This window comes from Sphaerodactylus townsendi, linkage group LG14 (assembly GCF_021028975.2).
Source record: "Sphaerodactylus townsendi isolate TG3544 linkage group LG14, MPM_Stown_v2.3, whole genome shotgun sequence".
In the NCBI taxonomy this organism is placed as follows: Eukaryota; Metazoa; Chordata; class Lepidosauria; order Squamata; family Sphaerodactylidae; genus Sphaerodactylus; species Sphaerodactylus townsendi.
Window position 1 is genome coordinate 44,029,138 of NC_059438.1, and position 14,553 is coordinate 44,043,690.

Below are 14,553 nucleotides of genomic sequence, written 5' to 3' on the forward strand. Positions count from 1 at the left end.
AGGTTCCTGAAGAGTTTAATATTAAATCGCCATGTCACATTAACAATTATGTTATTGAAGGATCCTTTGCAATGCAGACTAATGACTCCCTGGCCTTTCTGAAAGAAGTTTTTAAAATATCTAATTTGGGTGATTTTTTAAGAACTCATCCAACTATAAAAGGCATGGTAATATTTCCGTAGCACACACCAAAAAAGTAGCGAAAGTAACAACCTGTGCACCAGTGTTCATCCTCACTACTAATTGGTCTCTCAGGTAGCCACAAGGGGAGCAAAAGGTTTATTAAGATTTGTTGTATTAAAAATTGGATTATTGAGCCTATTAAGATCGTGTTGTCTCTCAACATCCATTATCCTCTACTTAATAAGATCTCTGGCTCTGTCATGGTTGATAGTTGAAATTAATTGCCATGAGAGACCACAGTATGACAGTTTCTGGTGTACTAGTCTAAGCCAAGGGGAAAGGATGACAGGGAGATTGCAGAGAAGCTGAATGAATTCTTTGCATCTGTCTTCACCCAAGAGCAGGTGAGGAAAATCCCTGCACCTGAACCAAGCTTCTTAGGAGATGAATCCGAGGAACTAGCGAAGATAGTGGTAGACAAGGAAGAAGTTCTGGCAGCCATTGATAAACTAAATGCTACCAAATCCCCTGGCCCAGATTGCATTCACCCAAGAGTTCTTAAAGAGCTCAAGCATGAAATTGCTGATGTTCTCACTTTAATAGGCAACTTATCCCTGAAATCTGATCCCTCCATCCCCAAGAAGACTGGACAGATGGCCAAATGTCACACCAATCTTTAAGAAAAGGGTCACTAGGGGGGACCCAGGTGGAAATTACAGGCCAGTCAGTTTGACATCTGTTCCTGGTAAATTAGTAGAATCTATCATTAAAGATAAAATTATAAAACATGTAGAAAAGCAAGACTTGCTGAGGAAGAGTCAGCATGGCTTTTGCAGAGGCAAGTCCTGCCTTACAAACTTACTAGAGTTCTTTGAGGGTATAAACAGGCATGTGGATAAGGGGGAACCAGTGGACATTGTCTACTTGGATTTCCAAAAGGCTTTTGACAAAGTTCCTCACCAGAGACTATTGAGAAAACTCAGCAATCAAGGAATAAGAGGGGAAGTCCTCCTATGGATTAAAAACTGGTTGATAAACAGGAAGCAAAGGGTGGGTGTAAATGGGAAGTTCTCACAATGGAGAGATGTAGGGAGTAGTGTCCCCCAAGGATCCGTTTTGGGACCAGTGCTCTTTAACCTATTCATAAATGACCTGGAAGTAGGGGTGGGTAGTGTGGTGGCAAAGTTTGCAGATGATACCAAATTATGTAGGGTGGTGAGAACCGCAAAGGATTGTGAAGAGCTCCAAGTGGACCTTTATAAATTAGGTGAGTGGGCTAAGAAATGGCAAATGTATTTATTTTTCATTCTTATCTATCGCCCCTCCCCTAAAGGGCTCTGGGCAGTGAACAACAGGATGAATAAAACAGACTAGTGTTGAAGCAAATAAATAAATACAAGTTACAGTAACCATAACATTAATACCCCATTAAAACCCCATTAAACAGTGCCTCGTTCAAGACAATCAAAATTATGCAAAAGAATACAAAAGTATTGGCAACTGACTTAAAACTCATAGAAACTCTCCCAGAAAAAGAGGAAGGGGAGCGGAGGGCCCCACAGTTGTTATGGGTCCAGAGTGTATGGGACAGCAAAAGTCGGGGGCGCATATTATCGGCTGGTCCCCCAAAAAGCCTGGTGAAACAACTCAGTCTGGGCCCTGCAGAACTCACCAAGATCCCGCAGGGCCTGGACAGCTGGTGGTAGAGTGTTCCACCAGGCAGGTAGTTTATTGTAGCAAAATGTAAAGTGATGCACATAGGGGCAAAAAATCCAAACTTCACATACATGCTACAGGGGTCAGTGCTATCAGTCACAGACCAGGAAAGGGATTTGGGCGTCTTAGTTGATCGTTCCATGGGAATGTCAACTCAATGCATGGCAGCTGGGAAAAAGGCAAACTCTATGCAGGGGATAATTAGGAAAGGAGTTGATAATAAAACTGCAACTATTGTCATGCCCTTATAGAAAGCCGTGGTGCGACCGGACTTGGAGTGCTGTGTTCAGTTCTGGTTGCCGCATCTCAAAAAGGATATCGAAGAGATAGAAAAAGTGCAAAGAAGGACGACGAGGATGATTGAAGGATTGGAGCACCTTCCTTATGAGGAGAGGCTGCAGCTGCAGCATTTGGGACTCTTTAGTTTGGAGAGAAGACATCTGAGGGGGGATATGATTGAAGTCTATAAAATTATGAATGGGGTAGAAAATGTTAAGAGAGAATTTTTTCTCTTTTTCTCACAGTACTAAAACCAGAGGGCATACACTGAAATTAAGTTGCTGCTGGAGAGAGACTAATAAAAGGAAACATTTCCTCATGCAACTTGTAATTGGTGTTTGGAATATGCTGCCACAGGAGGTGGTGATATCCACTAACCTAGATAGCTTTAGAAGGGGCTTGAACAGATTTATGGAGGAGAAGTCGATCTATGGCTACCAATCTTGATCCTCCCTGATCTGAGATTGCAAATGCCTTAGCAGACCAGGTGCTCAGGAGCAACAGACGCAGAAGGCCATTGCTTTCACATCCTGCATGTGAGCTCCCAAAGGTATCTGGTGGGCCACTGCGAATAGCAGAGTGCTGGACTAGATGGACTCTGGTCTGATCCAGCAGGCTCTTTCTTATGTTCTTATATTCTTAAATAAATGGATTGATCACCAATCTCACCAGACCCTTCTGGCAGTGAATCAATTTAAGGCAATACTGAACTGGCACCAATCCTGTCTCTACTCGCACTGTTGTATTTGAGATATTCTTTGGAAGCTGTAAAATAGTCCTCAAAAATTTGGATTGAATACATTCAAGGTTGTGAAAAGGGCCAGTAATAGTTAATGGGGCACCATATAGTAGTTGCTCCAATGATTTGGCCTTAAATAAATTAGTGGCAGCTGGGATACAACGACCACCTCTATGCCAAAAATACTTTTGAATGGCGCCGGAGCTTTTGGACACATTTGCGGCTCACATATGTGAGCAGTTCTGGATCTAGAAGATTGAAACACAACGCCCAAGTATTTATAAAGTGAGACCTACTCCAATCTCTTTCTATTTAACCTCCATACATGGTTTCTAGGTTTGCTAGAGCAGAAACCATTCTGATGTATGGTTTCCCAGAGAAAAGGCTTATCTCACCATGGTACTATCATCAGCACAGAAAAAAAATCTCTCTTCATCTATACGATTATTTTCCAGCATTAAAAAGTGGTGGGGATTGGCTGTGTTTAGTTATATTCCATGTGGCTTCCAGCTGTAATTCATCCTTCCAGCTTTCTAGAATCCTTCCATCACCAGAATGAGTCTCAAAAACCTCCATTTTCATGCTTTACTGAGGAGGAAAGTTTCTTGAAGCAATGTGGGTTATCTCCTGGTCACTCATTGACCAGCTGGTGATTCACATCTCCCTGGCTGGTATTTTAGCAGCAAAGATCTTTCACATTTTGCAGAGACTTCAACATGCCATAAATTCCACCATTGGAAGCCAGTTTGTTTAAAGTATTTCAGACCAAATTCGCCACACTCTCCCCAGATAACTTTTTTGTTTTTGTTTTGTTTAAATGCACATTTGTATTGAAAATACAGTTTGTATCTCTGCTTGGAGCTGCATCTACAAAAGCAGAAATAATCTACGGTTGTGTCCCAGGCTAGCTTGAGTTGGGAAATTCAGTTCACATCAAAGGTGCCATCCTAGTGATTTTTCAGGAACAAGGATGAGTGTCTCTGCCTATTCCCACCTTGACAATTTTATTAGGTTCAAAACAATAGTAAAATAAAGCTACACTAACGTATTTGTTACAATTCTTGTCGTGAAAGAGAGACCTTTATCTGTATTTTAGCTCTTACGTGAGTGAATCAATTTACTTATTTATTCTAGCTGCCATTCCACTTATGGAACTCAAAACATTTTACAATGTAAATAAAACATAAAACTTAAAATACATAGCATGCATAAAAGGACACAAATTAAAGAGTCAGCATGGTGTAGTGGATAAGAGTGGCAGACTTTAATCTAGTGAACTGAATGTGATTCCCTGCTCCTCCATGTGAGTGGTGGACTGTAATCTGGTGAACCAGGTTTGATGCCCCGGTCCTCCACATAAAGTTTGCTGGATAACCTTGAGCCAGTCACAATTCTTGCAGTCTCTCAACCCCAACTATTTCACAAGGTACTTGTTGCAGGGGGAGGGGAAGGAAATGTGAGACTCCTTACAGTTGAGAAAAAACAACTCTTCTTCTACACTCATAATTTAGAAATGCTAGTAGGTGAATGTCATCCTGAATAAAACAGTCTACTGGTAGAGTCCATGCTGCTGGTCCTTCAGCCTCAACCAGTTCAAAATATGGCTGGTGTTAAATACCAGTTGCCAAGGACATAGGTAAGGGGGGGTTTTCGGGTTCAACCGCCCCCCACATTCATGTCCAAAGCTCCGCCCACCCGTTTGTGGGTTTTTAAAACATTTTAGTGTTTTTTTGGTTTTTGGCCTGCAGGGGGTGCACTGTTTAGGCTAGCAGTACCAAACTTTCAGGGATTGTTTGGGGGAATCTCCTGATGATACTACCCAGGTTTGGTGAGGTTTGGTTCAGGGGGTCCAAAGTTATGGACACCCAAAGGGGGTGCCCCCATCCTCCATTGTTTCCAATGGGAGCTAATAGAAGATGGGGGCTACACCTTTGAGGGTCCATAACTTTGGACACCCTGAACTAAATTTCATCAAACCTGGGTGGTATAATTAGGAGAATCTCCTAAAGATACCCTAAAAGTTTGGTGCTTCTATCTTAACAATTGCACCCCCTGACAGCAGGCACCCCCCAAATTCCCCCAGATTCTCCTTTTAAATCCAGCCCCTTCGGCGTGAATTTAAAGGGAGAATATAAGGTCCTCAGTTTAGAAGAAGAAGAAGAGTTTGGATTTATATCCCCCCCTTTCTCTCCTGTAGGAGACTCAAAGGAGCTTACAATCTCCTTGCCCTTCCCCCCTCACAACAAACACCCTGTGAGGTGGGTGGGGCTGAGAGAGCTCCGAAAAGCTGTGACTCGCCCAAGGTCACCCAGCTGGCGTGTGTGGGAGTGCACAGGCTAATCTGAATTCCCCAGATAAGCCTCCACAGCTCAGGGCCTGACAGAGCAAGGGAATCAAAACCCGGTTCCTCCAGGATTAGGAACAAATGGCACCTGCTCTTAACCACCACGCCACATTGAGAAGGCTGATGCTGTTTCAGGGATGGGGGATAATCCACCCCAAAACAGCATCACTTTCAATGTTGTTTAACTGGGGAACCCAGATTCTCCCTTTAAGGTGGATTTAAAAGAATTTGGGCTCTCTAGTTTAAACACCATTGAAAGTGATGCTGTTTGGCGGTGGATTCCAGCATCACTGGGGGGGGGGGGGCAAATTCAGATTTTGCACCGGTCTCCATTTTCCCTCCATGCCTCTGCCCAGAGGGGAGGGTAGAAGGAACTGCCAGCTGCCGGCTGGGAGCCCAGCTGGTGGGGGGCTGGGGAGGGCAGGGCGGGGGAGTCTGCCGCCCCCGGCCTTGGAGAGCTGCTTTTATAAGTGCTAGGCCAGGGGCGAGGCTTGGGGAGGCGTGGCCATGCCCTACGTCCCTGCCAGTTGCGAAGGTAGACTTGCTGGTGCATCTGTTCTGTTTTGGAACCATGGTCCATAATGACAGGAAGTGACTGTTCTTACTTCTTTGCTCATCCTTTGCTGCTCTCTTCACAGCATACAGCGTCGCCTGTCTTTGCAGCTGCCCATCCTTCACCACGCCTATTTGCCATCCATAGGAGGGATCGATGCAAGTTGCGCCAGCCCGTGTGTCAGCCCCAACTCCAGCCCCAGGCACAGACACATGCCGCCCTCTTTCCGTGTGATGGTCTCTGGCCTGTAGCAACGGGGGATCAGAGCTTCCTGTACTGCTTTTAGTACTTAATGACTGGACTGAACATCTTGTATCAAACACTTGCCTTCTACAGAATCCTTACTCTTATCACAGAGGAATAAGTGTTGCAAGGCCATTGTCAAGGATGGATCAGCTTCACAGCGGTGGAAAAGCAGGCCAAATGGAGCAGGTTCCCCAGAGGTTGATCTGTAGCCTTACTTGTGGACATTGTTATTTCTGCACGAAGAAAGTAACCAAACCATGTCTCTTCCCAAATGCCTCCTGGTGGCTAAAAACATAACCTTGACACTCGCAAAAAAAAGACAACATGAACGCCACACCAGTGTCGCGAAGCTTTATGCAGCTACTGAAAACATTGAGCCATGTGCAAAAAAAAAGAAAAAGGGGGGAAAGTGCGAGAGAGGAATCATACCTGAGATCTGTCAGCTGAAATGGCTAATGTTTGTTGTGCAGGGATTACTCACAGCTGTTTGAGGCGGTTGGCACTAGTTAGCGAGGCTGACGTTTATTTCTGGGCCTTTGTTCAAGAGGGGGGGACCCTCCCAGCTGTGGTGGCACTAAGACTTGCACTTGGCCGAGCTCCACTACGCCTGCAGCTCACGTGAGACAGCCCAGGTGGAGCAGCTGATAAAAGAGTCCATCCAAGAGGAGGTCTGCACAGCCGCCTCTTCTGCTGAGAGATGGGTCCTAGTGCCAACCATCTGTGTGCAAACTTGGGGCCAGTGGCTGAGGACAGGTAGCCAAGTCTTAGTGTCATAAGATGAATGGTGGTGGTTGTCCCCTCCCCTAAGTTGGCTTGATTTAAACCACAGCATCATTGCAGTACAGTGAATTCCGCAGGAGGGGCGGGGGCGGGGCGGGGGGGCTGCTGCAGCCAAAGTTTGCAGAGCCACAGCCCCTTGTTTTGTACTTGTGTGTGTGAGCGGCAGCGGGATCTGAACATCAGCCAGTCTGAATTGTGTCTGCTGGGATAGTGTGTGTGCTTGTGTTGCGTGTGTGTGCGTGCGTGCAAGTAGAACCTCCTTTCCTTCAAATTGGGAAAAAAACAAATGTTTTAAACTCAGAGAGTTCATCCCCCCTCTGACAAACTCACCAGGATTTCTGCCAGTCTGAAGACTAACAGGATTTGAACCAAGTGCAGCCCTGCAGGTTGGAGCCAAAGAGGAACCCCTCCCCCTTTTTTACAACTACATGGCAGAGAGACTTTTCAGCTGGCGAGGTCCCCTCTGGGCCCCCCACTGCACCAGCGGCAAGTGCCGCACCTGCTGAAGCCCTTCCTCCTACGCAGCTACACATCCACAACTCGAGAACATGTCTGCTGCTCCCTGCTCCCCCTTCTTCTACAGCACGTATGAGCCAAGGATGATGCTCAAGCACATGCCTTACATGGTGAGCCTAATCTTATGTGCATGTTTAAGCCCTGGTTCACACTGCATCCGTCTTGCCCACGTAGTAGCCGTGCAAAAGGGGCAGAGGCACCTTTTGAAGCCTGGTGCTGGAACTGGCTGAATGCCGGCAGTGGCACGAGAGAGGCGGTGTTGTTGTCTACAGCACTGCCCTATCTGGTTCACCGGCTGCAGCAGATTCCTTGAAAAAGGAGCAAGACCTATTGTGTCATCAGAGATTCCCATGGGACACAGAAAACAAGCCGCAGCTCCTTGCTCAAAGCTGAAGGCCGTCTGTCACTCCAGTTCTAGCCCCAGATGTTAGAGGCCTGCAGGGAGTGCAACAATGCTTGAAGTCAGAACTAGAGTTTCCCCCCTAAATTTTGTGTCAAAGCTTTCAAAAGAGGGGCGTGGCTGCCACGATGGCCCCTCCCTGCCCTATGCCCTCAGATGACTCCCAAGTCCAGCAGTGGTGCTGGAAGAGAGGTGATCAAACAAGTCACTGCAGCTGACTTCAATGCCTCCTTCCCGGTTCTCTCACCTGCAAATCTTAATCCACTGGGGGAGGGGCAAAATCTCTCCCAGAACACCCCTCACTACCAAGAAGTCATGGAGGCACCAGGCAGTGTTAGGACAACAGAGTGTTACGTCTACCACATGGAAGTAGATCACATTACTCCGTTTGAGCACTAACCACTGAAGGTGTCGTCTGGTGTGTGTGTGTGTGTACGTATGTGTGTTGACAGTATTCTCTTAATTTATTAATAAGACTTCATCAGGACTTTATTGAATACAAAACTACTTTTCGAAAAAGGACAATAATACTGTATATAATGTATACACAAATTTCTGTAGAAAATATTATTCCAACATAGCAGGAAACACACACAAAAAAATCAAGAAGTATTGGACTGTTGGCAGTGAGTGTGTGTCTGTAACTCTTTGTGAATACTGACTGTGTGCTGTTTATTAGGTTTAAATCATGCTGTACATCTTTGTCTCAAATGCAACCGTAGTTTCTCCCACATTTTTTAAAAAAATGTCCTGCAGAAAAATAAGATCCACAAAGTGACTATAGCTATTTAATGGTTGTTTCTTTTCTTTTTTAAATACAACAGCAAAAATGTACTGTAGAAATTTATGATGAGGCTGTGCCCCGATGGCATCTTCCAATAATGTTAGTGCACAGATGCTTTAACCTAGACTGGAACTGCCAGAACTTAAAACAAAAAAGTACATGGAACCTTTCTTGTATACCCCTTATACTGCATGGAAATTCAATTTTTAACAAATTGTTGCAAAAAAATCTGTTTTACTAATAAAATAGAGAAAACCTGACCCACAGCTTCCTGACCAAAATCATTGCAACCTGAAAGCAGAGGTGCCTTTCTCAAACAAAGAAGGTTCAACTCCAAGCCCCCATTTAGTGAGGTGGTCTAGCTTCAGGGTTTTTTTCCTCTACAGGACCACCCATAACTCTGGTTACTGTGGCTTCTGCTTTTATGTCCCACTATGCATGCTCTGGGTAAAACCTGAGTAAACCTAGTCTCTCTCTCCACACACACACACACACCTGAGAGCACTGAAGGCCAGCGGTTCCCAATGTGGCACACCAGAAATTTCATACATATTGCTGCAATAAATACAAAGACCTGAAGGCTGAGAAACCAAACTGGCTCACTGCTGGAGTCAAAGCAAATTTGTCCCTGACCTCAAGTATGAATCAAGGGAGAAACGATTAATTTTCTTTACACGAGGAGCAACACAGAGAACAGCCAAATAGATTCTCTGATTCACAGGGGAAGTCCCCATCCCAGGAGGCATCAAGAACGAGCCATCAACATGGGCTACAAGCATCATTTGCTGCTGTGCGCTTGGCGTTGGATTAGGAGCCCTTTGTACAACTGACATACTTGAACTATAGTTATTTATTTATTACATTTGGGGGTGGATCTGGGGGTGGCAGCAACAGCAGGGCTAGAGCAGCGAGACACAGACTGATCTTGCAGAGATGGCCGAGCAACGGGCGCAGATTGCTGGATGAGAACTCGATCAGTGAAAAGCCCCCTGCCCAGAAGAGTATCCAGGATCTAGGCCAGGGGTAGGGAACCTGCGGCTCTCCAGATGTTCAGGAACTACAATTCCCATCAGCCCCTACCAGCATGGCCAATTGGGTAGGGGTAGGGGCTGATGGGAATTGTAGTTCCTGAACATCTGGAGAGCCGCAGGTTCCCTACCCCTGATCTAGGCAAAGATGATGAGAGTTTACGAAAGTACAAAGAGGCCCTGTTTGGAAATGCAGCCATTGCTGCTGATCCCAGCATTCAAAATGTGGTGGTAACAAAACTGACTCTGGTTTGTGCCGGTGGCCCTGCCCACTGGAGCTGAATCTCAGAGCTTCAAGAAGCAGTCCTTTGTGCTAAAGGAAGGTGTGGAGTACCTGATAAAGATCTCATTTCTGGTGAACCACAAGATGGTTTCAGGGTTGAAGTACATTCAAGATATGTTCAGGAAAGGAGTAAAAGTTGACAAGGCCCATGATTATATGGTTGGGAGTTATGGGCCACGTGCTGAGGAACAGGAGTTCTGAACACCTATGGAAGAAGCCCCCAAGGGAATGCTGGCCTGGAGCAGCTGCAACATCAAATCGAAATTCACAGATGATGACAAGTCTGTCCTGGGAGTGGAGCCTGACCATCAAGGAGGAGTGGGAGGATTAATCTTTCCAATGCCAAACCCAAAGTGATGTTCAGACAGTGGCTACAGTAGAAAACCCCCACCCTGGACCAAAGTGCTGGCATTGGATACCCTTCCCTTCCCCCTTAGCTCACCAAGGAGACTTCTTGGCTCAACACTCCCATATTCCCTCCAAGAATCACAAAGAAATTGACCAAGCCTACCCTGTCTGTCCCTGAGCACAGAGCAGGCCTGCTTCATGTCCTTCACCTGGGCTCGTTTCATTGCTTCTTACCCATTGGAATTAAACTGCCTCTACAACTCCTAGAGCTCTTAAAAATCTCCCATAAAAATGGCTGGAGTGCTATGGCTCAGGACCCTACTAGGCTGCGCCACCGCGATGTGAACCTTTGGAGCACCAGGCCAGCAGCATCAACAAAGACCTTGTGAGACGTAACTTCAACACCCTCCCAGTCCGAGTTCACCCCTGAAGCTTTAGTAAGTCTCATTCCGGAGCTGTGATCTAACTCCAGGCAGTTCCAGGTAGCTCCAGGTGACCCTAGAACCCCAATCAACAACTATGGTTCACCGGGCGGCCTCAGATGATTCCAGGGAGTCCTGAGGCAACTCTTGACGGTCCTTATAACAATGATAACTCCCTGACCGCCGCGACCGCCTTGGATAATTGCAGCCAGCTCCGCGCAAACTTGGGCGGCCTCAGCAGCAGCGACAGCTTCCCAGCTCCTCCAACCTCAACAGCAACTCAGGCAGCTCCGGCAAACTCCAGGCAGCCCCGGTGGTAACAATGGCTCCCCAGGCAGGCTCAGGCGGCTCCAGGCAATCTCTCTGGCTTCAGCTCTCCACAGACAGGAGGGCCACAAGCAAGAACAGGGACTACTTTGTTGGATTGATCAAAAGTTCATCATTAGCTGACCTCATGCTTCCTACACATTTCTACTGAAACACCCCATACCTTTTGGCAGGTGTTTTGAAGGTGAAGAAACTCCCATCACCATGCCATGGTTTTGGGTAGCTGAAGAGCTAGAGAATTTGGTGAGCAAGTGCATCAGTGGTCTCTGAACAACATCTTTTCTCCAGCGCAGCCTGAACTCACACTGGTGTCTCGTGGCAACAAGAAAGCAGGTCACGCCTGTTCCATAGATCAGGAAATCAGCTACTAATCATCTGGCATAATTACATCTCAGATTCAAAGTTCTGAAACAGACTTCAAAACCACCTGATGGTCCGGAGTCCTCCCCATTCAGATGGCCAGACAAAAGCCAGGGGGTGAGGACTCAGGCACACGATCATGTGGGGAAAGACACGAAGTACATCAGCAATTCAAATTGAGGCAAGGGAGAGGACATTTCTCTGCTTTGTTTCACTGCAAGTCACATCTCCCTAAGGCAAAGGCAACCCCTGGTCTGTATACAGCAGAGTCCAAATGAAGGAAAGAACATGCTGAACAGTAACGCACAACACAACATACATTCATGAAACTGCTTTAATAAATAAGGGTTGTCAGAATAGGAAATGCAAAATAAAAAGGGAAACCATATAAAGCAATTAAAAACTGATTTACAGATAATTCAAGCCAAAGCGCTGGTGTGACTCAAGGTCATTGTTCAAAGTCGGTGTCTATTGATATTGAAGATTTTCACTGCATGGTCAGCGCCACAGCTCGCCAGCTGAAGCCACCTGCTGCTCTCAGGAGTGCCGTGGCCAGCTCTGCCCACATGTTTCCTCCACCTCAGCTGCTTGATTGCAAGAGAGTGGCTTTGGCTGCAACAAAGAGAGAGGCAATGAGGGGTTGGGTGCCTCATTCATCTTGCACAACTGCAAAATGTCTCACTCAGCTGGGCTCTGAGGTCTGAGAACGTCAATTGTTTCTCCAATTAGTGTGCTCCTTTGCAATGCAGCCAGCTCGGAATAATCAAATTACTGCTGCCTGTAGATAAGAAACGTGCCATGGCCACCACACCATGCCATTTCATCCCCCGAAACCACGAATATTCTATGTATTGTCATTATCCTTCCAAAAATCCCTCTTAAAGCATTAGACCCTCGGGCCACGACTGCTCCCGAGACCGGCCAGCCGAGGCTCCCCAGGGCGTCTGGCAGTGCTTTTTCACATCCCCCACTCACTGCCTGGTCCTTTTCCTACAGGGCTGCTGGCGGTCCACTCTGGGGCCTCCTGCATGCAAAGCAGAGACTCCTCACAGGAATCAAGTCCCTAAGAATGGTTCAAAGGTTTCAAACACCACATCCAATCCTGGCCGATAAGGGACTTTTGGGTCTCATACTGACATTTTATGACCAGGAACAACAGCAAACAAGAACAGATAACAAAGGGCCACTTTCTAAGGCAATTCCAGTGATCAGAAGTGTAAGAGGGCTGTATATTAGCTCCAACCCTATTTCATTTAATATCCATATAAATTATTTGGAGCAAACACAAGAGGAAACTGGTAATAGGGATCTCAGATATTTTACCAGACAGTTATCTATTTCGTAGGTAGATCGCTCCTGGGCAGCCACATGCCCAAATTAGGAAGGAGGATGATGCAGGAATTCTTCCTTTCCCCCGCCAAGGGCTGAACCATCTTTTAAAACTATTCTCTGAATACTGCCAACAGAATCAGCAGAAAATTAATTATTTAAAAATCCCAAATAATGGTATTCGAAAAATGTTACATAGCTCAAAATTAGAAGATGGGAGCGCAGACAGTAGATGTCAGGATGCCTTCGTTTCCATCATTGGGGATCTGACAGTAGAACAGGTGAAAAGTTTCTTGCGTGTGGATTAACTGCTCCCCAACATGGTCTCATCATTGGAAAAGGGGGATCATTTTACATTCCAGATTATCTGCCTTTTGAGTAAATATCTGCCTTTTGGGTTATCCTTTTGCAGACCACAGTTTGGAAAGAAGACATGGTAGATATTTATAAAATGTCCAAAGAAAAAGCTACCATTACCCGTTCTTCTATTAATTTTTCCTTTAACAACGGTCGTCAACATATGCCTTATGCATGAAAAATGTATCAAGCAAAAGTTGCCTCACAACTATTATATGAAAATGGCAATTGGTACCCAAGATCTACCTATGAAATAGATAACTGTCAGGTAAAATATCTGAGATTCCTATTACCAGTCCCCTCTTGTGTCCCAAGTGTCTTACGGGCCTCCATATCTGGGGTGTGCAGAGAACTGCACAATCACTGGGGTCAATCCAGAAAAATGGAAAAGTCATCAGCATAAAGCTGGCAAGAGATCCAAACATTTGTGATCTCACAGGAATTCTGCAGTCACAGCCCAGAATCCCAAATGGAACAGAGTGGATAATCCATGTGGATGATTGTTCACATATCCTGTTATTTTGGTTCCTCTGGATTGTGAAGTGCTGTATGTGAGGGCTATGCACACGTATCACTCAACTGTCATTTGAAAGCTTTAGTTTAACCCGCCTTGAAATTCAGCTGAACATGGTTTAAATTCAAAACTGCATTGGAACACAAGTGATAATGGGGGTGGGGGGGGGGGGGAAGGGGGGTTTGTACACCCAGAACATAAACAAATGTGGGGTAATCTGTAATCTTTATATTGGGGTTTGGGGGCTTCTAATGGGAAAACAAGCATACCACAAATGCCTACAGAAGGCCTGCTTCAAATCCTGTATCTACTGGGAGCTGACCAAGAATCGCAGAGAAGCTGCTGGCCCCGATTCAGCACCTCAACTGCGATATGGAGGTTAGACTGGCTGATTTGACAGGAGCAGAGAAGGCACATCCAAGGTAATAAACGTGAAGTAAGCCAAACCCTCCCATTGTTGAGGGACCTTCTGTGATTTTAAAGGGCCAGCAAAGGGTCCTTTCTGGACACCAAAAGGCTCTGCTGGAGATCATGGAGGCTGCGAGGCTAAGAACCGCCGGGGATGGGAGCTGTAGCAAGGAGCCGGCTGAAGCAGCATGCAAAACAAACACCCCTCTGTTTGTAACACGGATGACTTTCTCAACCTGTCACCCAACCCAAACAGACTCAAACTGAATCCAAATCAGAGCAACTTCCGTAACAGATGCAGCAGAACTCCATTCTTAAACTGAACTGCTCTTAACAATTTCCTTTAATTTAATCACACCCGAAGGGCAGCAGGATAGTAGTAGTAGTAGTAGTAGTAGTAGTAGTAGTAGTAGTAGTAGAAGAAGAAGAAGAAGAAGAAGAAGAAGAAGAAGAAGAAGAAGAAGAAGAAGAAGAAGAAGAAGAAGAAGAAGAAGAAGAAGAAGAAGAAGAAGAAGAAGAAGAAGAAGAAGAAGAAGAAGAAGAAGAAGAAGAAGAAGAGGAGGAGGAGGAGGAGGAGTTGTTGTTTGGATTTATATCCCCCCTTCTCTCCTGTAGAAGACTCAAAGGGGCTTACAATCTCCTTGCCCTTCCCCCATCCTCACAACAAACACCCTGTCAGGTGGGTGGGGCTGAGAGA

The 14,553-nt window shown here is 45.9% G+C and overlaps 2 protein-coding genes and 1 pseudogene across 3 annotated transcripts in view; 2 read left to right on the plus strand and 1 right to left on the minus strand.

Annotated features, from left to right (window-relative positions):
- GABBR2 (gamma-aminobutyric acid type B receptor subunit 2) overlaps nt 1-8,740 on the plus strand; it is a 425,828-nt gene extending 417,088 nt beyond the window's left edge. The window contains exon 19 of the mRNA XM_048516192.1: nt 5,840-8,740. Coding sequence (XP_048372149.1) covers nt 5,840-6,005 — 166 coding nt within the window. The 3' untranslated portion in view covers nt 6,006-8,740. The remainder of the gene's footprint in view (nt 1-5,839) is intronic.
- LOC125443352 lies at nt 7,329-10,122 on the plus strand (annotated as a pseudogene).
- Nucleotides 10,123-11,568: 1,446 nt separating this feature from the next.
- ELP2 (elongator acetyltransferase complex subunit 2) overlaps nt 11,569-14,553 on the minus strand; it is a 56,230-nt gene continuing 53,245 nt past the window's right edge. For both annotated transcript variants that reach the window (XM_048515607.1, XM_048515606.1), the window contains one exon: nt 11,569-11,860. In XM_048515607.1, the coding sequence (XP_048371564.1) occupies nt 11,786-11,860 (75 nt within the window). In that variant the 3' untranslated portion in view covers nt 11,569-11,785. The remainder of the gene's footprint in view (nt 11,861-14,553) is intronic.